Here is a 23,832-nt window from a genome sequence, read left to right as displayed (position 1 = left end):
AATATGACCCCCTAGGGCTTAGGTGTACACCCCTACATTCACCTTTCTGACGGTTTACACTTTATGGATGAACCCCCAAAATTATCCAAGGTTGATCTTTAAGTTAAAAAAAGCACAAGCCCTTTGAAATTAAGTTTACTTGTTAAAAATTTATAATTCCAATAGGGGAAATTAGTTAACATCAGTTCAATTCTAACAGCTTGGCTTAAATATTTGTTTGTCAAAGATTGGTTTTCAATCTAATAAAGCTGCCGAGCCATGCAATTTGTTGTGTAACACAGAATTTTAAAAAAGAACTTTAATTAGATTGTCTTGGATGTTTTATTAATACCTTGATTTTATGTAATAATTTAATATTTCATAATTTATATGGCCTGTCAGAAAAAGTGTACATAATACACAAAGATAAGATATTGAAAAGTTAAGCTTTTAAAAAAACATTCAGATGTCAAATAAGCGACAATAAAGGTACTAAGAAAGAGAGGGAATGTCTGATTGAGCCAATAGGAGAATCGCATCGGAATTTACATTGGATCTCATTGGTTGAAATTATGTACACATTTTCCTACGAAGGCATGTTTTTTTTCATTTCATACATACATAAAAGTCAGCTGTTAAAAGTATATTTTCTTAGTAGAAAGCTTTGCGGAATCAGAATTAATTGCCCAAAAATTTCGTTTACAATTTGAAAGCTTGAAACAAAGTTGGATTCTTTAAAAAAAAGTTAGGCTGGCAACTCGCTGGTGAGGCAAAATTATTTTTGTGAAAAAACCTCCAAAATCGAATAAAAAAATTTACCAAAATGAAATAAAATCTTAATAGGGTTATTAACATATGATTTTGTTTAATTTTTGTAGATTTTTAATGTGCTTTTGGATGATTTTTCACAAAAATAATTTTGCCTCACTATCGAATAGCGAGTCTATCATTTTTTAAGAATCCACATCAGCTTGAGTCGAAAGTAAACAATACTTTTGTCTGCTAGGAATGTTCTCTCTTAGATTTGACGAAAAAAGGGTTCAGAATATTCTTCTACTCTTCTATTTCTATTTAAGCGACATTTATAGAATGAGTAGGGAGAATGCCTTGGTCCAAAACAGGCGCAACTCTTTGCCACGAACAATTAGGACTACCAGACAAGGGTCGTGCAATCAAAGAGTTGGTTGTATGTTTTGTGTTACTTAATACTAATAATATTAATAATGTTAATAATAATACTAATACCCTGGATGTTTGGACAGAAAAGGAGAGATTTGGCTCCCCAGAGTTACCCTAGGTTGTTGGACCTGACGTTAGAGTGTCATGGACAGTAGCCTCACCCGTGTGAGGTAATTGATGTCCATAATACAAAGTAGAATAATGTCTGTCTGTCTTTCCGTCTGTCTGTCTGTCCGTCCGTCCGTCTGTCCCTTAATATCACACAAAGTACATTGTGCATTGATAAATCCCACCCATTATTTTTTAAATAATTTAAAAATTCAGGATGGGGTCAGTTTTTTGTATGTTTTCAGATTAAGTAAGGTTATATGGGGTGCCTGCCACGCAGGAATAGGCCCCACAGGGTTAGAACCTTCCGCTTGGGAAGAGTAAGAAGTTGAAAATTACCATCTCAACTTATCTGTGCTTGGCATTTCGTGTGAAAACAACTACAATTCATATAAATAATGAAAACTGAAAAGTATTTTTCGTGCTGATGAAAGTTTCAAATGTCGTCGTTCATCTAAAAAAATGTTTATTCTTTCTGTTATTTCAATAATGGATATAAAGTGTGTTACTTTTTTATATACTTTTCTCTCATTTTTAAAGTTTGATTCTGTTAATCAAACTTTAAAAATAAGAGAAAAGTAAAAATAAGTATTTTTTATTGATTTTATGGTATCTCAGCATATACCCAGCCAGAAACGTCGTAAGGAAAATCGTAAGGAGATATTTACTATATTATAGCAAAAATCGAATTTACGATTTTATAGAGATTAATTCGAATTTGTAGTAAAAATCGTGACTATCGTATGTATCTCGCATTTTATGTTTGTCAACACACACATACAAACAGACACACAACCAACAATTTCAAAATCATTGTGTGAGAAATATAGTTTATAAATTAGCCACTAGGTATTCACATTACTTTGTATAGACAATTAAAATCTTTCTGTTTTCAAACAAAATAAATTAAAAACTGGTATAACATGATATCATAATGTGTTAATGGTCTTTTATTGAAAAAAAATTTTTTTTTAATCATTTTCATTTTAAACCACAGCAAGTGTACAAAAATGTCTAAATGGCAATTAAAATAAGATAAATTATGTAAGAAATTCCAAGTTCCTCACAAATATAATTATAATGGAAACAGATATAATATCACCCTTATAAATTCAGAGGAAATACAGAGATAAACACACTCTCTCTCTCTCTCTTTCTGTATGGAAAGTACAATTAGTTTATGTCATGAATATTGTTGTTTTACGTAACCATTTCCATACCTAAAACTACACGATGTTAAATAAATTTTTTAATGTACTTTTTATTTACGATTTTGGTACGACATCGCGCGCGATACTTACGATATCGCTTACGAGTTCGTAGGTGTATCGCGCAGCTCTAAGTACCTTTTTGACCATTTATCGTAACATATCGTCGATGTGCATTGGACGACTATTTAGCGATATCGTAAGAACTCGTGCTCGATTGCTACACAATATCGTGCGCTATAGTAGCGCGATAGTGACGCTACTTTCTGGCTGGGTAAAAAGGTAACACCCAAATTTGCCTTTTTTGTCAATTTTCCTTGAAATATGGAGATATCTCAAAACTGATTGATGGTGCTTGTAAAGGAAGTATTTGAGCATCTTAGGTCGAAAAAGGTCTATTTTGTAAGCATTTTTGACTGAGTTGTGGCCAAATATTGATGAAACATATAAAAAAGTAACACACTTTAGAATATACGTGGTTTTATTGACAGGGGAAAATTTGTCATCAATTTAGGTTGCTAACATGGACCTCATTTATTGGTCAGTTTGTTCTTCCAGTACGAGGTTAGGGGTTAGGGTAAAGAGGTGAAATTATTTAGCCAGCTGCAAGGATTAATTTATCAGATTACTTGAAAATCCAGTACAACATCCAAATAATAGAATATCGATTTTACTTTTACTATTATTACATCCTTATAATAAAGTAACAGGATGTTTGTCTGTACCGAAGGATCTCACTAACCACTAAACCGAACGGGTTCTCCTTAACAGGGTAGCCTCTCAAAGGTCCCGGGAAGGTTTATAACTATTTTGGGGGAGGGTACCACCACCCTCCTCACTGCGAATTTTAAAAGAAAAAAAGTTGACCCTTAAAATTCCACCTTGAAGTGATACTTTTCTAATAGTTTATAGTCCACTAAGTCGTAAGCAGTAAAAATTAAAATCCATTAAGTCCCTTCTAACGAGATATTGGCAACTTTTTGCACACATTTTCGCAAACGGCAATTATTTCCTTTATTTGGAGTTTTGGTTAATAACATTTTCATAAAAGTTTTCAGTAATAATCATTTAAGATCCATTGTTGAGAAGAAATGACTGAAAAAGTGTGTTTCCATGCAAAATAAGCTTAAAATCTAATGATTTTAAAAATTAGCGATTTAATAGTAAAAAAAAAATATTTTTAACTTTTTGATAGCCTGAATATGTTTAATTTAGTTTTTTATATAATCTATTCTTTAAAAAGACAGGCATATTCTTTCAGATTTGAAAAAAATTAAAAAAATTAAAAATCGGAATTAATCAAAATTAATCTATAGCCTTTAAAAAATACTTTTGATATTTTTAACCTATATAATCAATATAATCAATGGAAAATAAAATATTTTTATAAAACAAACTTTTGGAAAAGGTTTAAGATAACTTCATAAAAGTAGCATTTAAGTAGGATATTTTTCTTGTCTTTTAAAAAAATGCAAATTAAACATAGTTAACGACTATTTAATTAGCAAGAATGGTAATAAAATATTTCAATAACTGCTTAAACCTTTTTGTGGCCATGTTATTTACTTAAACAGAAATTCTATTTTGTCAGAATTTTAAAAATAATGAAGTATTTTCAAAAAAGCTTGCAAAATAAACGTAATTTTATCAAACTTCCTTACAGTTTATAGAGGGTATTGTTGTAAAATGTTAATTATCAAAATAAAATCTTCAATTTACAACGTTTAAAACACCTAAAAGTAAATTCTAAGCAAAATTAGATTTATGTCCTAGATTTAGAGTAGCTGCGCTACTTAAAAAAACATCTAGTATTAAAACCAATCAGCTGATCAAATTGCTATAGACATCATTTGTTGGGTTGTTATTAACTGAAACATTTATTTTCTTTTTAATTCTAAAACGATGCTTGCCATGCTAAAAACGCTACGCCCCCAGCAATCATTATGGGCACTAGAATTTAATCCCCTCTATTTTTTAATTTAAGTTTTACAAAAAAAACAAGGACTACATCTGTTCAGCGGATAACGAGTTCCTTTGCTAGAGACAGATATACATACATCCCGTTATTTCCATATAAGGACTAGCGGCTACGTACCCTTAAATCCTCTAGGGACACTTGGGGATAGGAAAGGGAGGGAGGGGGGGGGGGGTGGAGAGTCACAACTACACTTAAGATCTTAGTTTTTCAAAAATTTTAGAGGGTTATTTTTTGTTAGGAGCAATTTTTATATTGTGGAGGTACCCTTTCTTAAAATAGTTATAAACATGGCCAGGACATATATAAAGCTTTAATGTAAAGAAAAACCATATCTGTCTAGCAGTTAGTTATAATTTGCTGATATATTTTTAGATTTCTAATATAAAATATTAATAATTAATAAAAATATTAATAAAAAATAAAATAAAGGCAGCCGTTAGTAATATTTAAGTAAAAAAGGACCTAAAAACAAAGGTTGTTAAATAAAAGGATTAAGAAAGCGAAAATTTACTTTGACTCACTTATAGTCGGAACATTATTATCAAACAGGGGACATACACAGAAATTTTAAGACCTCTAGCTCTAATAGTGGCTCAGATAATAGGGGAGGGGGCGTTGAACACCACCCCCTCACCCCTGACCGATAAAGATGCGGCAGGGGGCCCGACTGTTAAGGGTTAAGTAAATTATACAATATGACATTTAGTCAAATTTCAAACAAATATTTTTTCATTAATTCATTTATAAAAATCAATATTATAAATATGAACTCACAAAGAGACGTTGTATGTTATCATAATACATTTAGTCTGCTATGTAAAACAAAACAAATTTTTTTCTTCTTTCATTGCTGGGATGATTCTGGTACAAAAAAAAACAAAAAAAAATAAATTATTTTCAATTTAATTTGATATTACCGTACAATATTTTTTTATATACATAATTTAAGAAATATATTCATAACATCTTCACCTGTCATAAAGACGACATATAAAATCAACATCCTGATAAGGATATTAAAGTTTATGTTAAAAATTTTCAAATTCATTTTATGCTTAAGAAGGAACGAGAAGGAATTGAATCTCAACATTAACTTGTTATTTTGCTTGTATATTTATCATATTTGTTTACAGTTTATTGGTAAAGTTTGGTAATACTTTATTTCGAGTCTATCATGCAGTGTCCTAAGAGAAATCACAAAAAATCAAAATTTTTATTTTAAGTATAGAGACTCCTACGCACCATACCTAGGTATCGTAGAAACTTGAACGCAACAAAAACATTTAAAGTGCCACTAGAGGCTTCTAGAGGCTTACATACAATGACATTAGTAGCTTCGCATCTAACCTCTAGGAAATAGCTAGGGAGGTTAGGAAAATAGCCTAAAACCATCTAGGACATTATTAAGTATTAACAGTTTGGACCAATATATTTGGCTTTAGATAAAAAACTCTTACTACTTTTCATTAGTGAAAAGCTTCTTTTAACCCTTAAAGTTCGGGGTGGGAAGCGTTGAACGCTCCCCCCCCCCCCCTCCGGTTTTTTCTATCTCATTTTCTGTGTGTGAAAGATAAAGAGCCCAAACTGCGTGACTTTTTAAGTATGGGTATGACACATAACTGAGATTTGAAATTTTTTGAATATCTCCATCCTGGCGGGCACAGGATGCCAGCAAACCTGGAAGGGTCATCCAGGTAAAGAGCAAAAATATTTTTTTGACTTAAACAAAGCATTTTATCTCACCAAGTTACTAAAATATCCTCTAGTAGTACATTCTCATATGAAATACAGGTGTTCAAGTCAATTTCAGGTTCCAGGTATGATCCTCCAGGTCTCCAGAATCTTTAAAAGACTCCTGTGGTCGCAATTTTTGACTTAGACACGTCAAATTTTAAACTTAAGCTTTTCTCACATGTCTACATAAGGTATTAAAATTTCATAAAGATCCGCCGCCGTTTTCTAGCCGACCGCCGACTGGGCAAGGGGCCCGACTGTTACGGGTTAATGAATATTCAAACCTCGCAGAGTGATTTTGTTTCAGGGGCGCTACTATTCAAAATTGATATCCTATAGGGTCGGTCCGTCAGTTTAGTTAGTTCATTTCGCTAATTTATTCATGTTATAGTTGTCCTATCCATTTAAAACTTTGTATGGTGATTCTATTAACAGTAAGGTACGATTCAGTAAGCATATCAACTCTGTAATCGTTAACAGTAAGTCCATACGAAGCTAGTAAAAGTGACTGACTCAGATTATAACGTCAATGAGAGGGCACTATAAATTTTACCATAGGTCAATTACAGTGTATACCAGCCTCTCATTGGTTAATTTTTTTCTGACGTCATAATCTGAGTCAGCCACTTTTACTAGCTTTAGTCAATGCGATTTTTTAGCTTTTTTGATAAAATCTTTTCATATGAGATAATTATCCTATAGTCTATACATCTGATTTTTGGAATACTGATTCCAAGGACAACTTAGTATAATGTTACAAGCAGAGCTTCTCTGTTATAAAGTCTCAAAAATGCAAGTATTTTCTTAAACTTTATCCTGTATAAAAGCAGTTTTGCTACAAAATTATTTACAATTTTTTTAGACTACTACATTTACTACATTTATAATCTGTTTATTCAGTTCTGACACTCTACAAGTGTTAGTGTTCGTTTTTCCTAACATTTGAGATCTTCGCTTTTATGAATGTTTTCATACTTGTTCATAATAATTTTTATAGATAATAAATAAAGACATAAATTTAGTAGATTTCATTTATTATTAATAATTCTATAACTTTATATTTTTATTACATTAGTTAAAACAATAACAAGAGTATAGTGTGTGTAGTAATTGTTTGTGTTACTTTGTGTGATAACCTCCACTAAAATTTGGGGTGTTTATACACAATAACACAAGAATTGTCATTTGAAGAAATGTTCTTTTGCCCCTTGGTAATAAAAGTATAACATATTATAACTATGTAATTATAAGAATCTTATTAATACCATTCTTTTATAATTAATCTATAAGAAAATGGTACAGTTCTTACATAATATATTAATTAAATATAATCACTACAAATACTCCATTTAATTTACAATACATATAGAGATCTTATAATAATATTCAAAATTTTGGGTAATAACATTTCTTAAAATAGCAAGGATAATTGGTAACAAAGTAGGGGGCTTGATTAACCCCTAAAAACCCATTATTTTTTTGGGTTAAAGATTGACTAAACAGTATTAAGCAAAGTATAAATAAAACTCTATTGGTTAATTACTTGTGGTAAAAATATTTAGCTCCAAATGATTAGAGAAAAAGGATAACATAAGAAAAGTTGCTATTTTTAAATATGATCATAACAATTAATATCAAATCACATAAAATTAAAATTTTATTGTTTTTGTGTTCTATATTTTGTTTTACAAGAAAAAATTTTACTTAATACATAAATTAATCATTTACTAAAGTTCTATGTTAATTTTAAAATTAATTGTTCTAATGGTTTTTTTTACTGTGATATTTTCCTAAATAATATTTATATGCATTGTAAGGATTGATTAATAATTAAATAATTATTTTTCTCTTTTTTCTGGGCCATGGGACTTAAAGTTGCATGAGATCATATTAATTATACTAATTTAATTATAACAATTAATTCTTTACATAGAAAAAAACTGGAGGCTTGAAAAAAAAATAAGCTGTTAGAAAAATGTAGCCATTTTAATTTTATCATTACTATTTTTTTTACAGATTTGAAGTTATTTACGAGACCATTAGTTCTTTAACTGTTTGTAATAATTGTATTTTGGTAACAAAGTTATTATATTATTATTGGACTTTTAAATTCACAATTTCATAAAAATGCTTCTTTTTGTAGTTTTCATATTTGCGCGCATTTTTGTTGCATGTGTGCGCAATGAAGGAAGGAATGCCGCAATCATTTGTGTATGTTTTCCTTCCCGCATTTGTTGAGAGCAATTGATTGATTGATTTTTAGATCACATGTTGACTTGAGAATTGGTTTATTTGGAATGGCAGCTCTTTATTTGGAATATCTTCAACCTGAAATATAAAAAGAATATAAAAATTTGTCCATTACAATTCTATGCATTCTATTCAAATTGTTCAATCATTTTTTGAATGGATATGTTTGAACCATAACCCAGTAATAGATGGTTATTTTAAAAATGCTTTAGATATAAAGCTATCATATTTTAAAATATTTTTTTATAATATACAAAACAGAAGTATTCATTTTTAAATTGACCACTATAGACAACAAAAAAGGTGTAAGATGTCTTTTTTTGAACTGTATATGGCAGCAATGAATGAATCTTATTCCAGGATCATACCAAAACGGGTAACATAAGAAAGAATCAGAGAGAGAGAGAGAATGCAGGGACCTGAAAGGATAAGACAATGGCCGATAAATTAATGTACATCCCCAATGATGAAACACAAAAGTATCCCTTCTGTAGATTCCTATTAGTGGTTGAAATGTTTAGAAACTAAACTTCATAAACCAAAAAATCATTAAAAGTTTAAAATGTTGTTGAGCAAACTAATAACAAAACATTATTATAAAACTTTGGGGACAAGTGTAATAAACCGCCTAATGTCCCCTCCCTCCCTGTAGAGAATGACATCAGAATAGTATTAGTGTATGTGAAGAGCATATTTATATGGATGACTCAAAAGAGCTCCAACTACGTGATACAGTTCATTTTAGCGCCCTTTCATAAAAGATAAATTTATGTCATCTTTGATAGTAATTTCTTAAAAATCCTAAATAATAATTAATAAATTTAAACATTGATTCAAACTGAGCAGTTTTTTTCTAATTTTTTTTGTATTAGATGCTAGAATGTTAATTTTTTTATGTTTGGTTTAAAGGGGACCCGTATGGGCGGTTTTTTGAATGACTTAAATTTTGAATATGAATGAAGGAGGCTAAAGAAAGGGTATGTTAAACAACATTTTAAAATTTATATTTGTCACATCTGCTTAAAGTATGATCATTTAAATTATGATTTATAAATTCATATATAACTTTTGTAAAGTCTATATTAAAAAAAAGATTATGAAATACTTTTGAAACTTGAATTTGAAAAGGAAAGATAAAAAGTTATAAGTGGGCGAAGGATGTATAAAATGAATGCAAATGAATGACAAAAATCATCTTAACCCTAAATATGCAGGGGTGTTCATGATATAATTTCGGGGGGACAGTTTATAAATAATTAAACAATTTTATCAAGCAAAAGGTGTTTTTTTTTATTCTTTTCATAATCAAAAATGTATGGATTATCTAAAAATCATTGTTAGTTAAACATATTGAAGCACTGAGCATGCCAAGACCAAGTTAAAATTGGCACCAACAATTCAAATAATCACAACTCCAAGTCCAATTTTAAGATAAAAAAGGTTACCCAGGCTACGCCCAACAAAAAACTTCTTTGTACAATATGTGAATTAAAGAATTATTTTTGCATTTTTGGTCAAAAAGTGTTTTACCCAACTTGTATTTATTTCAAAATGTAATAAGGCGCTGAGAGAGAGGGGACAATGGGCTGTTTATTGCACTAGTCCCCAAAATAACGTTTTCATTTTCATTGGCGTAACAACTTTGGGGGCTTTTATAGAACTTTGATTGGATGGTTTATTAGGTTGAGTGTTCAAACATTTCATTTACTTATCATTGTCTTTTCCCTTAAGATCCCTGTATTGTATAAGGCCCCATAAAATTATTTAAAAGGAAAATAAGGTATAAAATATTGATTGTTCAGAGTATATGAGTTAAAAATATGCACATAATAGTATAACATACACAAATAGATCCTTCAAAAGTCTGACTTACAAATAGGAAAATTTGTAAGTACATATAGGGGGGGGGGGGGATAGACAAGATATTCATGGATAAATAAATAGATAAATACCCCCCCCCCTTCCTTTATCTTATCCATATGGGTTGTTCAGCTGAGGGGCGTGTCTGAAAAGTGTTGTAATTGGGTTTAGATGGTTGACTGCTTGAAACAATTGCCTGAGTCTAGCTTGACTCCTTTTCAATTTTAAATAATACACTTGTACAAATTGCAAAACACTTCACTTTTGCCTTACGAGCCAGAGAGAGAGGTGACTATGGGTTGTTGTTTTTACACTAGTCCCCAAAGTCTTATTCGTTTTCTAATTCGTTGGCTTAACAACTTTGGGGATTTGATTGTTCAAATGTTTCAATCACTAATACTGATCTACAGAAGGGGTAATTTTGTTTAACATTAATTTATCGACCATTGTCTTATCCCTTTAGAAAATGTTGAAAAAATGTTACACACCTTTTATATTGAAGAGTCCAGTTTGAATGAGAGAGTACTGGCCATCACAGACATTTCATTATCCTCCATCCAGGCGCTGCGGGCACTTCTGCTGCGGGAGCTTCCTCCGGGGCTCCGTCTTGACTTCCAGCTCTTGGTTGATGAGGGCGTGGGCGAGGAATATGACGGAGCTGTGGATAGGATGGATGGACTAGATGATAATGATGAAGCTGGGGTTGATGTTGCGGACGGCAAATAGAATGTGACTGGTGTGTCATCACAGCCCTGGACAGGGGACTCGGGATCAACATCTTGCTGGCTGGATTGTTCTGCTGCTGCAGCTGGCTTAACAACCAGCGGCTGGACGGTCAACTGGTGAACGCGTGGCGATGATGACGTCACAATGCCACGTTTTGGTGATCCTGTGCTAATGTCGTCGTTACTAGTGTTGCGACTCTTACTGCTCAACTTGCTCAGCTCAGTTTCAAGGCTGTACATTTGCTCAAGACCCCTGGGGCTACTCACTGCACTTGGTAGGTAATTATTTGGCATTACAATGGAGCTTGAGGCATAGAACTGGTCCACTGAGCTTCTAGAGGTTGTCAGGGGTGTCTGCGGCGGGCTGAGAATGGATCCATTTGTAGTCTGGGTGGTTGCTGAGGCTTTGCCGGGTGAACAAGACTCAGTTTCGCGCCAAAAATCATCCGGAGACTGCGTGCTGGCCTCGCTGAAGGAGGTGTCAGCTGTTTCATACGACGGCTCATCCTCTTCTTCAGATCTAAAAATAATTTAGTTATAAATTTTGACACAAGATGGCGTAGGTGAAAAATTTACTTTATCAATATAAAAATTTTAAATAACATAAAATGTATCTACCTTTCAGCTTCTATCCTCCGAAGTTTTGCTGTTGTCCTCCGTTTGGTGAAGGCAAAGGCCGCCAGCGCCACAAGAATGACAATAACGAGGAGACCAACGGGAAGACTGGACGCGGCATCGCGCACTTGACCAAGCGCCATCTTTAATTTCTCGCGTGTTGCTAAAAAAAAGAAATTTTATTGATTTTTTGTATTTTAATTAATAAACAAATTATAAAGATTATATTTTGATATATTTAAAGAAAAATATTTTAATACTTACGTAAATATGTTCCATCAAGATCTTTAAACTCACATCTTTGTCCCATAAATCCATCAGCACATCTAAAAAAAGAGAAAAACATTAATTTTTTCAATCACAAAAAAAGTCTATGCAATTTTGAAATAACCACCAACGTACTTAGGCTCCTATATAATCATGTTGCATTTAAAAATTATATAGAAATTGATTTATTTCAAATGTACTTTTAGTAGCAATATTGCTATAATGCCAATTATCTTTGATCAGTTTTCAATTCATCAAAAAAAAAGCATAATTTATATTGGTAAAAAAAGCACCGCAAATTAGAAACAAATGCATTTAATAAGGACATATGTTTAATTTAATAATTTTTTTCAAAATTTATTTTTATAAAATTTTTATATTTTTATATGATTGTTTCTGTTATTGTTATTTTTAGAAATATTTTTTTCTTTTCTATGATTTGTTATTACAAAAGTATGTCCCTTTCCTATTGGTCTAACCAAAATTCAATTAGTGCATCCCTAGCTAAGGCCAGCCAATCACTGCATGCAATACCTTCATTCAGATGTATGTGATAAGCAATATCCACTGTAAAAAAAAAACGACACAAAATTTTTACATACAAAAATCTACTTAATAATAGTCCATTTTTTATAAAAAACCTATCTTTAATTACCTAAGCTAATGATATGATTAAAGTATTCAATTATATTAGATGAGAGAGCAGGGTTTTTTACTTGTTATCTAAGTCAATTTCAAAGAAAATCATTTAAGTAGAAAAATATTTTGGATGATTTTTTTACAGTGATAAATCCAAATATAAATTAGATAAATGATTAATGAGACAAATAAACCAAATCTGTCAAATTTTTCTGATATTTTTTTTCATTTCTCTTTTTGTAGCTTATATCTGATGAAAAAAAACCTTTTTAATCTTTCATCAAAAGGCAGCGGCGGTTTTAAAACGGGTAGTTCAATAATTAGGTCACACACTTATAAAAAAAATAAATGTTATACAACTATCCCTTAAACAATTTTCATTTTAATTTATTGCACTTTGAAATTTGTTTAAGACAGTTTTTGTTGACAACTTTGAAGCCTAAGGCCAACTTTGGTGGTAGGTAAGTAAATAAATGCAGGGATCTAAAGGGATAAGACATAAGGAACATTTTATTTACATCCCTAATGATGATAAACAAAACTACCCTTTCTGTAGATTACAATTAGTAGTTGAAACATTTGGACGCTCAACTTATTGATCCAATAAAAATTCAGTAAAGTCCCAAAGTTCTTAAGCCAATGAATTAGAAAACTTTTATCATAAAACTTTGGGAACTAGTGTAATAAACAGCCCTATGTCTCCTCCCTCCCTGAAATAAATGTCAATTGGTCCAAGTAGATGGGGCGGGTTAAAACAGCCATGACTGGCCGATTTGGTCTATCATAGAAATAAAGTGAAAACTTTTAATATTATTATTCAAAACTAGTTTAGTAAATGTTCAATTTCCATAACAAGAAAATATTTTATTCTAACCTTAACCTTAAGACTTTTGTTATTTGTTTTTGCTAATTTTATTTAATATCGGCTGGCATTAAATTTAGAAGGGTAGGTTTTTAGAAGGTTAAATGATAATTTATTTGATTTAATATTTAAATATTTTAAGAAGATAAATCATTGAATAAAACTGATTTTATTACTTTGAAAGTAAAAGTATTCCTTAGAAGTAAAAGGCATTGAGAGAGAAGTAGAGAGTGAGTGAGAGAGAAAGAGAAAGAGAGATAGAAAAAGAGAGAGAATGGCAAAAGGGAGAAATAATTGAAACTTGTCCAACCGACAAAAAGTGGGAAAATGAAATTGTGACTTTTTGATATTCTGTTGCTCTATTTTCCTTTGCTTGTTATTTTTCACTTCAAGGATTTAGAAAATTTTGTTTTACTTGTCTTTAACTTGCAGCAAAAAGAATTTTGATAAGTTTTAAAATATTTTATCCTAATCATGACATGCTTGAAGGTGTCAATATTTAAAAACAAAAGTCAATAGTTTAGCAGATTAATAAAGAAGTTGATCTATTTTTAAATGTTTCAGTGCTACTTAGCACCTTTTCAAAAGTCAATTAGGAATTTTCAATTATTTGATTTGTTCAAAATGGTTCAAAGTTAAAAGAGTTAAGTTTTCATTTATTGTATTTAATACCCTTTAATATTCTTCCGCGCCTCCCCCCTCTCTTCCTCGCCCTCCCCTGAATTCAAAGGGTTATCAATGAATGGATTAGCTGCTTAAAAATTTGGATAAACTGTGATTAAAATCTCAATATTTCTTTAACTAATAGTTTCATGGTCTTACAGGAAACAGTGATATGTCACTATAAAATAGATATTTGTCGCATCGTATTATAGACAGCTATCCGCAGATCTAAAATTAAAAGATTTAAATCAGTTTTGTTAGCCCTGAAGGACCGGTCTAACAAAACTGGTATTAATTTTACGACTTTTATTCTAACATTCATTGAAAATTGTCTGTAATAAGATGCTATAAACGATTTTTCAGTATGACTGAGAAATGATTCTAATCCAGCGGTTTCGAAGCCATACTGGAAAACAGTTTTTATTTCAATTATCTTAATATCATTTTGAAGGCAAATTTAATAAAGTTTTCAAAATATTTGAATAAATAGAATACTTAATTTTTTACCCCATCATAATTTATTGTTTAAATAAGATAAAGATATCTCTTCAGAAGGTTGAAAATTAACCGCGGTTACGAATAATGCTACCAGTAGCTCTTTAATCCATCCGTCTTTCATAAAAAAATAAGATCTTACAATGACTCAAACTCAATGGAATTTTTGTTGAAAATTCCTCGCTATTGTATGTTCTATTTTTAAACCTTTTACATAATGCGCTATGATAATAATTAAGGCGTTGAAAATCCATTTTATTTATCTCCCCTCTCTTTCTATTTAGTTTGCATTTGTCTCGTAATATTATCCTGGGTGGCCATTTTTCTTTATTTTTTCTCCTTTTTTAAACCTTTCAGCGGCCCACATAAGAAGGTGAATAGAAGATGAAATGTTGTGTATTGTGTTAGGAAAAAAAGAACAAGAATTCTTATATTGCTCACATAAAGGTTTATTATTTAAGGGGGTAAATTATTGCAGTAATAAGGCGCATAAAAGAAAAACGATAAAAGACACAGATTATTTTTTATCTAAACTTTAAGAAGGTTGGGGGGGAGGGGGGGTTATAATAATATTAATAGAGATATAAAATTTACTAAGGTGGTCCTTTATAACGGGTAATTTTTAAAAAAAGGGGGGGGGGGGTAATTAATAAGTATTTAAAACTAACCCTTCTGGTTTTATAACTATTTCATTTTGAAAAATAAATTATTGTTAAAGAGAAAAGTTTATTTAAAATTGTTAACAATATATACAAGAGGAGTGGTGTATATGTGTTTTTGGGTGTTACCCCCCTAAACAATTTATCCTATGCTAAAGATAATCCAATCCTAAAACTTAAAGTCACGGAGTTATTTGGGGCGTCTTTGCTAACACCCCCCCCCCCCCATTTATGCCTAGTGCTTGTAATATAAATATTTTTAAGGATTACTTTGCATTGAAATTGTTCTTGTTGTCTTTAAGATGTGCAAAAGAAAGGCTATCTGTTTGGTTATTGGGGGTTTATTCAAAACTGCCATTATGTGTACTATTGGGAAAAATAATATATTAATGTGCTATTTTCTAACATTTTTTTGGTGTTTATTAAGAAATTTAGTCCTTTACTTAATTTGGGTCAATACATCTTATTAAAAGTTTGTTGCTATTGAACAATTTTTGTTGAACTTTTATTTGAAAGTGTACAGTGGTTGCCTTGTTCACCCTTCTGTAACACATAAACAGGGAGTGGGGGGAATGGACAATGAAATTTAGGTAAAACATTTCAAATTAAATGATTTTCATCAATCCTTTCTAGAATACAAAAAAATAATTCTTGGTTGAAAAATTTATTGTCATTGCATATTCCTTTTCTATGTTTTTTTTGGCTGATACACACAAAAAAACGGACAGACAGACAATTCTTTTTAAGAGTCAATGCATCCATCTTTCCTCACCTACTAACTTTTAACATTAAAACCAACATGGTGGGTTAGATAAAGTAGCGCAGTAAGAAATTTAAAACAAGAAAATCAGCAGATTTTTTTTATATCTTATTAGACCTTTCAAAGTTTAATAAAAAAAAGATGGTCTTCTAAAAATACAACTTTAAAATCATTAATAAATCCTATAAATAGCTCAAGACATGCATTTGAAATAATTATGTCATATACTATTTAAACAAAATATTATGTGTGTGTGTATGTGTGAGTGTGTGAGTATTAAATCATACCGAAATGAAGAAATGAATATAAAAAGAAAATGGGAAGGGGGTGAAATAAATAAAAAGCCATGACTCCAAAGAATTGATAACAATCTTTGAAAATGAATTCCAACATTAAATTGTTGGAATATTATTATTTCTGACTCACCACTCTTTACTTAACCAGAGTTTTAAAAAAATGCTTAAACGCAAACACAATTAAACATATTTTATTATGTGTATTTAAATTATATTTATCATAATTTAATACATTTTTTCGCAAGTTAATAAAAAAATGCCATTTAAACAGCCGCAAAAATGCAATAATACAAGATTTGTAATGTAAATAAAACATTTAAAACATTTGCACATGTGTATATTTTAGGACTAAGGAACAACCAAACATTTGCGTAAAAATCTTCATTTAAATCAATTGGGAAGTTTTTGCAATTATGTGTTTTAAATCAAGGAATAAAAATTAAAGATTAAAAAATAATTCTTAATATAGCATTGTAATTTATATTGTATTTTTTTTTTAAAATGAAGTCAATATAGTTTTAACTTGTACCTAATATACTCTAGGATTTTAGCAGGTAATGTCTAATGAATCATTTAAATTTGCAACCTTTAATGAATAATCCTATGTTATGTTTGAATGTAATTTATTAAGTTTTAACCAAAATTAATAATAACAGAGGCTAAGAGTTGGTTTTTCATACAGATAACTTCATACAACATTTTATCACCAAACCTCCCACTCAAAGATATATATTTTTAACATTGTGCTTTATTTGTATGGCCTTTCTTGTTTATTAAGATCTCAAAAAACAGCAAATATAATTCTAACATCTGAACTAAAACATTTTTTTTTGCAAATTTAAATGATTTTGGTAAATGAAATCATCGAGAAGAATTGAAAAAAATGAGAAATTCAAATTGAATTTATTGAAATTGAAACTTATTATTTTGTAGTATGAACCAATAATCAACGGCCTCATGACATAATTTCATTAGTTTTTTTTCTAATGCAAAACTTTACTTTAAAAATGACTGTTTAGCTGGCTATCCTGTTATACTTGGGTTCTTTATTATATCAACAGATGATAATTCTTATATATAAAAGAGTAGATGATAGATTCAACCGTCTGTTTAAACAACAATTAGATAAATATCAACGCCTATAATATTTATTTAATATGTAAGCTTTGGTAAATTAAATTGATTTCATTATTAAAGTTTTTTAATAACTTTTTTAATTCTAATTTTAATTTTTTAATTAGTTGGCTTAACAACTTTTGGGACTTTTATTTGGATTTTCAATGACTAATTGTAATCTAAAGAAGGGGTAATTTAGTGTACCTTCATAGGAGACGTACATCAAGTTATTGTCCATATATTTTTAGATCCGAGTATTTAATTACAAATAGTCGACATAAATGATTACAACTGTATGTCAACACTGTGATTCAAGGTTTAGCAGGGGTTGTATAGTCTTCAGATAAAATAGAAACTTTGATTATTAATCATCCTACCAAGTTTTTTTTCTTTTATTTTCCCCTCCCCCTTTTTCTTGAGAGTTTGTAATAAAGTTGTTGGGGGTAATGAGTTCATCTTACAGTCTTTTGCAATTATTTCTTAGTTTGGAAGAATTAATCAGGGGGATTTGTGTTCTGATAAAAAAAAATATCCATATTCGCATATATATCAACTCGGGGCTAACAAAACTGGTTTCAATCTTATACATCTTCATTTATTATCCCCGGAAAGCTGTATATAATACGATGCGATAAATAACTATAAAATATTATCATAACAAGTCTGATTTTAGTCTTAAGTCATAGTTATCTTTGAAAAATTTTAGTACATAAATATTACTAATAAAGCATTTTATAATGAGTTAAATTAGATCATCCTATCAAAGCTATAATAAGCCAATATTTTTTTTTACATTTCTGCCGTTAAACACATCTTTAATTGCATTTTTTCAGACATATTTATAGACTATGTTAAGTACAACAAAAAGTAAAATACCACCACAGATGAGTTTTTAATTGTTTTTAATGAAATGATATCTCATCAGACTTTTCACGTACTTTATTGATAATTTTATACAGAAAAAATTCACTTTCGCCTTTATAAATCAGCCAGCCGATATTGAAAATGCTTCTTGCAATATACCCCGTCCTTCAAGAAACTTTTTTTTCATTAACCATCGGAAAAACTTTGTCTGAAAAAAGTTGTTTCTATTTCTTTGCATTATTAGTAGCGAAGCTACATAGTTTTGTTGTATGTCAGTCCGTCTGTAACTATAAAAACTATGAGTATATTCGAGCAGGAAGATTTATAATAACGTTTTCTTATACGTTTGCCTAACAACTTTGGGGACTTTTATAATATTTTGATTGGTTAGTTCATAAATTTGAATGTCCAAACGTTTCAACTACTAATTGTAGTCTACAGAATGGTTAATTAGACTTCAATATTTATGTTCGAGCTGCGCTTATTATGCTCAAAACTGTCCTTGTTTCTTACTCATTACCATTCTAATTATTAGATCATATGTTTAAAATATATAAATATAAAAGTTGCAAAATAATAATTCAAAGTTTGAAAAGAAAGTTTTTACTGATAAGAAATTTTGTACGATGACTTATTCTTAGCTGGTGGCTTAATGCAAATTAGTTTCATAACCAACCATCTTAATCACCATTGTAAAAAAATAATTAAATTATCATTTAAAGTTTTGAAAGGGTATTAGGTCAATATCTTTTCCTATGTAGATGATTTAATTTTAATGCAAATAGAATCAATGATTATTTCAAATGATTAGTTCAGCGGTTAATATATTTAGAAATTATTAAAGTTTCTAAAGTTCAAATCAATAAAAAATTAACTTCTGGAAACTTTAAAATTTTCGGTAAAAAGTTTTTTTTCTAGAATTACGAAAACCTTAAAATAACTTTTCAGTTTCTAATTGACAACTTTGAAAATTGAAAATCTAGAGAAAAAATAATTTTTCTTCATATGTAATATCCTATTTAATTTTACGCTGTGTCCATTCGCTGAATTTACGGTGACTTAATAATATAGTTGCAATTTCCAAACTTTTCAAACTCCTCCCCCCTATTTATCATTTAAATTCAACTTAAAACTGTAAAGAGGAAGGGCAAATGAAAAACTTCCTTCTTTATGCATAACATACTTAAGTTTTGGGAAATAAATAGTTATGATACATTTTTAGTAATAGAAATAGACTAATAGTCATAGCTCTTGAATGCATAATAATTTGATATATCCTAAAATAATTTTTGTCAATACATATTTCATGGAAAACAATCTAAAAATATAAGTGTTAAAAATTTACATAAAGTAAAGGGGAGAGGGGGTAAGGGAGGGTAAAGTTGACTTAATCTTTGGATGATTCAACTAACCCTCACCACCCCCCCCGGTTTGGAAATGCAAATTATTGACAAATTATTGGCAGAAAAAAATGGTAAAAGTTAAGAAAAAAATGATGTTAGGACTGGTATGACTAATTATAGCGTTTGGAAATGTATTCATAATTTATACCTTTTCAAAATATTTCTTTATTAACAACAATTACAACATTATATTCTTTAATTTGATTAGGAAACAGTACATTTTGTATTCATAATGATTATTTATAAAGTCAGTTCACTAGTTCAATAAGAAAAAAATTAATTTATTTTTAAAATTTTCGAAAGAAAACTTAGAAAATCTACCAAAATATTTATTTTTCAGAATTTTTTTGTGGATATCGCCCCTTGTAGTATTGCAAACCATTTTGCATACAACAAATGCCCTCGATTTAGAATTTAGAATAAATCAAATATTGCCTGTTGTTCTTTTCTTATAGATATACCCAGGGCGGGAGGGGACATTGGGCAGTTTATTAAATTGTCTGTAGTCCCCAAAGTTTTATTATGGAATTTTCTTATTCGTTGGGTTAACAACTATGGGGACTTTAGTTAATTTTTTTGGTTGGTTCTTTTAGTTGAGTGTTCAAATGTTTCAACCACTAATTATAATCTACAGAATTTGTGTATTATTATTGGGGATGAACATATTTTTATTGGCCATTGTCTTATCCCTTTATATCCGTGAGCTATACCTCCTATAGTATTATCTCATAGTAAAAATTTATGCACCCATCAAATGATCAAAAAGTGTCTGTTTTAAATATTTCAATAGCTTAGATCATCGTGATGTAGAAATACAGAAATATGGGACAGACTTACTAATTGAAGCTTGTATGAGAAACTGTTTGCTTTGATGACATATGGAACGAGGTAAAGTATTATTATTTCGTTTTTCCATTTAGCAAGTTGCATGTTTTTTTTTCATATGATATTATGGTTACTGATAAATAAACACTAGAAAAAGACAGTAACAAAAATAAAGTTAAATAATAATAATTTCAACTAAAACGGTTTGCTTTTTGAAGTTTCATTTTTAACAAAAATTTTAAAATTAAAACTAGAATAAAAATTTCTAAAATTTTTTGTTTTGTCTTACTATAAAAATTAGGCAAAAAAAGTTCTGGAAAAGGAATACTTTTTTAGGGGGGTTAAAAGCGGTTTAAAATTACTTTTAAGACTATTTATTCCCATCAATACTGTGTGTCTGTGTATCGTTTTGATTGGTGAATTATCATAGACAATAAATATGCAAGTTTTTTTAATTTCATTTTCTCATGATGAGTTTTGTTTTTTCAATGAAAATAATTACAATTTGGGCCAAATTTCTTTATATTTCAAATCACTGATAATTTAATTTTTTCTCACATTTGGCAGACTGACGGATAAATTGAAGTCATAACTTCATTTCAGTGTCTTTAAGGGATAAGACAATGGCCGATTAATTGGTGTACATCCCCAATGATGATACAATAAATAATCCCTACTGTAGATTACAATAAGCAGAAGAAAGTGAACCAATCAATCAAAATTCAATAAAAGTACCCAAAGTGGTTAAGCCAATTAATAAGAAAACATTATCATAACTTTGGGAACTAGTGTAATAACTTGTCCAATATTCCCTCCCTCCTTGATTATTTGATTATTATGGAATTTGAAATTTAGACGGTTCGAAGAAATAAAATTTTCAATAAGGAAAAATTCAGACCAATTTGGTTTTAGAAATAATTCTTGTGAAAGAAAGAAAAATAAACAAATTTTCCATAAAAAGATCTTTTCGAAAACTTTAAGTTTCATAGAATTAAAAATAAAAGTTAGTATTAGGAGTTTAATTTTTAGTGTGATGCAGGGGTCTTAGGGGATAGGACAATGGCAAAAAAAAACTTTTTTAATCCTCATTAATGATACACAAAATAACCCTTTTTGTAGATAACAATCGGTGGTTCAAACGTTTAAACACTCAACTTAATGAACTAACAAATCAAAATTCAATACACGCCTCAAAAGACTTAATATAAAACGAAGAAGATAACTTTAAGACTTTGGGGACTAGTGTAAATTACATCCTAATGTCCCCTCCCTCCCTGGGTATGATGACATTGGTTAGTTTATGATACCAAGTCATTTCCTACAGATGGAACTTTTTTATATTTTCTTTATAATTAGAGTTCAATAGAAACTAACATAAAACTACTGTTTTTCCCAATAAAACTTTTACTAAATTTACATGGAAAAGCCTTAATAACAATAAAGAAGGACAAATTTGTTTTTCAGAAAAATATCAAGCACAGCTACGAAAGGGAAAGTATATCGTTTGAATGGTAGAAAAATTACTATTTTTGTTATTCTAACTAGAGATCCGTATGTGTGTGTGTGTGTGTGTGTGTGTGTGTGTGTGTGTGTGTGTGTGTGTGTGTGATTAGTAATGTTAAGGTGGGTTTCTGAGAAATTTTGTGCAGATTCTATTTTGATACTCTCGCCTCGGCCTATAGGGCTGGGGCTCGAGCTGCCTTTTGATCATTATGATTTACAAGAATAAGTGCATATACGATACTTATAGGGCCAGACTTGAAAACAATAGACAACTGATGTAAAGACCTAGCAAACCCATATTTTGTATAGAACTTTTTCACCAATAAAAATTCTGTATTGTTAGTAATTACGGCATATAATTGTACTTTGCAAGATTTAAATAGATTTAAATCTTAAATGAATAAATAAATGAGTAAACGATGTTTTTGATTACTCTACCTAACTTAATTTGAACAGAACCAAAAGCCTTTATATTATATTAGTCCAACGTTATAATTTGCTTTGAAACAAAAAGGAAAATATGGACCTGATAAAAATATGCATTTTTTGGTTTGTCTGATTCTAAAAAAGCTCTGTGATCTGCTAAAAAAATGTCAGGGCTTAAGTGAATATTGATTGGTTGGTTTGTTAAGTTAAGTGTTCAAACGTTTCAACCACTAATCTATTGATCCACAGAAGGATAAATTTGTATATCATCATTGGAATATACATTAATTTATCGGCCATTGTCTTATCCCTTGAGATCCCTGATAACAAGATATGGTACTTACTCGCAATTGTAGAGGATAGAAATGCCGATTTTGACGGTGAAGCAGGTTGCGCCGTTCAGGCAATACCAGGCGGCATAGGCGGGAGGACAGGCGTACGTCTGGAAGGTGATGTTCGGCCGCATGGTAGGCGAAGGCGGACGCGGTTTTGGCGTGGAACGGGACGAGCAAGCATCTGAAATAGAAAAAAGGCGTTAAAATCACTAAGCTAATATTGATAATATAATTTCCAGCATCGTTATATACAGAAAATTTTCCGCGAATATTAAAATAAAAATCATAAAATTAATACCAGTTTTGTTACACTGGGTTTTCGGCCCCTCAAGATTAATAGATTCTAAATTATATGGATTTAGCTACAATAGCTGCCAAAAAGTTAAAGAAATGCCGTTTTCCAGCCGTTTAGTGACAAATCCTTGTCACATTGTGATGCCAATTAGTTTTGACTTTTCAAATATTGATAACATATAACACAAAATGTGATGGTGGGGAGGGGGGGGAACAAGGGGTCAAAACAAGGGTGGAGTTATTGAAATTTGGACATTTATAAGGGATGTTGATCATGGGGAGGGGGGGGGGGGTAGAAAGGCATACTTTTCTTTGTTTAAACTCAGAAGCATTTCCTTTACATCCCCCCCACCCCCCTTTCTCCACCTCCTTCCTGTTTTATCTCCTAAAGAGATGAAAATAAAAGATTATTGAAGTTGGTGAAAGGGGAATTTTTTGTATCAAAATTTTGAAAAATGTAATTTTTACAATTTTTTTAGTCTCTCATCCCCCTTAAAATTATAAAAATATACAGACACATAGACCACTTAGCAATAATCATCTTTCTATCCTTAAAACTATTGAACCATGAACTACCATTATCATGTTATCTCCCCCCCCCCCCCCGAACCCTCCTACCTATCTATATCCTTTATAGTTAGATGCTAAGTACGGACTGACAGACAGACAGATAGACATACAAACGGATGGACATAAAATAAACCAAAACTTACATAAAAAAGCTGTAAAAATTAAGTTTTTTTTACGAAAAAAAATAACTATAACAAGAATGAATACATGTGAGATGTA

At 30.3% G+C, this 23,832-nt stretch overlaps 1 protein-coding gene across 1 annotated transcript in view; it reads right to left on the bottom strand.

Annotated features, from left to right (window-relative positions):
* Positions 1-7,203: 7,203 nt before the first annotated feature.
* The window catches only part of LOC145328141 (uncharacterized), a 72,719-nt gene continuing 56,090 nt past the window's right edge, over positions 7,204-23,832 (bottom strand). The window contains exons 3-7 of the mRNA XM_080171719.1: positions 22,759-22,930; positions 11,901-11,962; positions 11,640-11,799; positions 10,785-11,541; positions 7,204-8,514 (exon numbers count right to left, since the gene is read on the bottom strand). Of these exons, the coding sequence (XP_080027845.1) occupies positions 10,788-11,541; positions 11,640-11,799; positions 11,901-11,962; positions 22,759-22,930 (1,148 nt within the window). The 3' untranslated portion in view covers positions 7,204-8,514; positions 10,785-10,787. The remainder of the gene's footprint in view (positions 8,515-10,784; positions 11,542-11,639; positions 11,800-11,900; positions 11,963-22,758; positions 22,931-23,832) is intronic.

This window comes from Acartia tonsa, chromosome 9 (genome assembly GCF_053477335.1).
Source record: "Acartia tonsa isolate MP-2025a chromosome 9, ASM5347733v1, whole genome shotgun sequence".
NCBI classification, from domain to species: domain Eukaryota; kingdom Metazoa; phylum Arthropoda; class Copepoda; order Calanoida; family Acartiidae; genus Acartia; species Acartia tonsa.
Note: the sequence above shows the minus strand (reverse complement) of the source record. Positions and strands in the feature narration are given on the sequence as shown.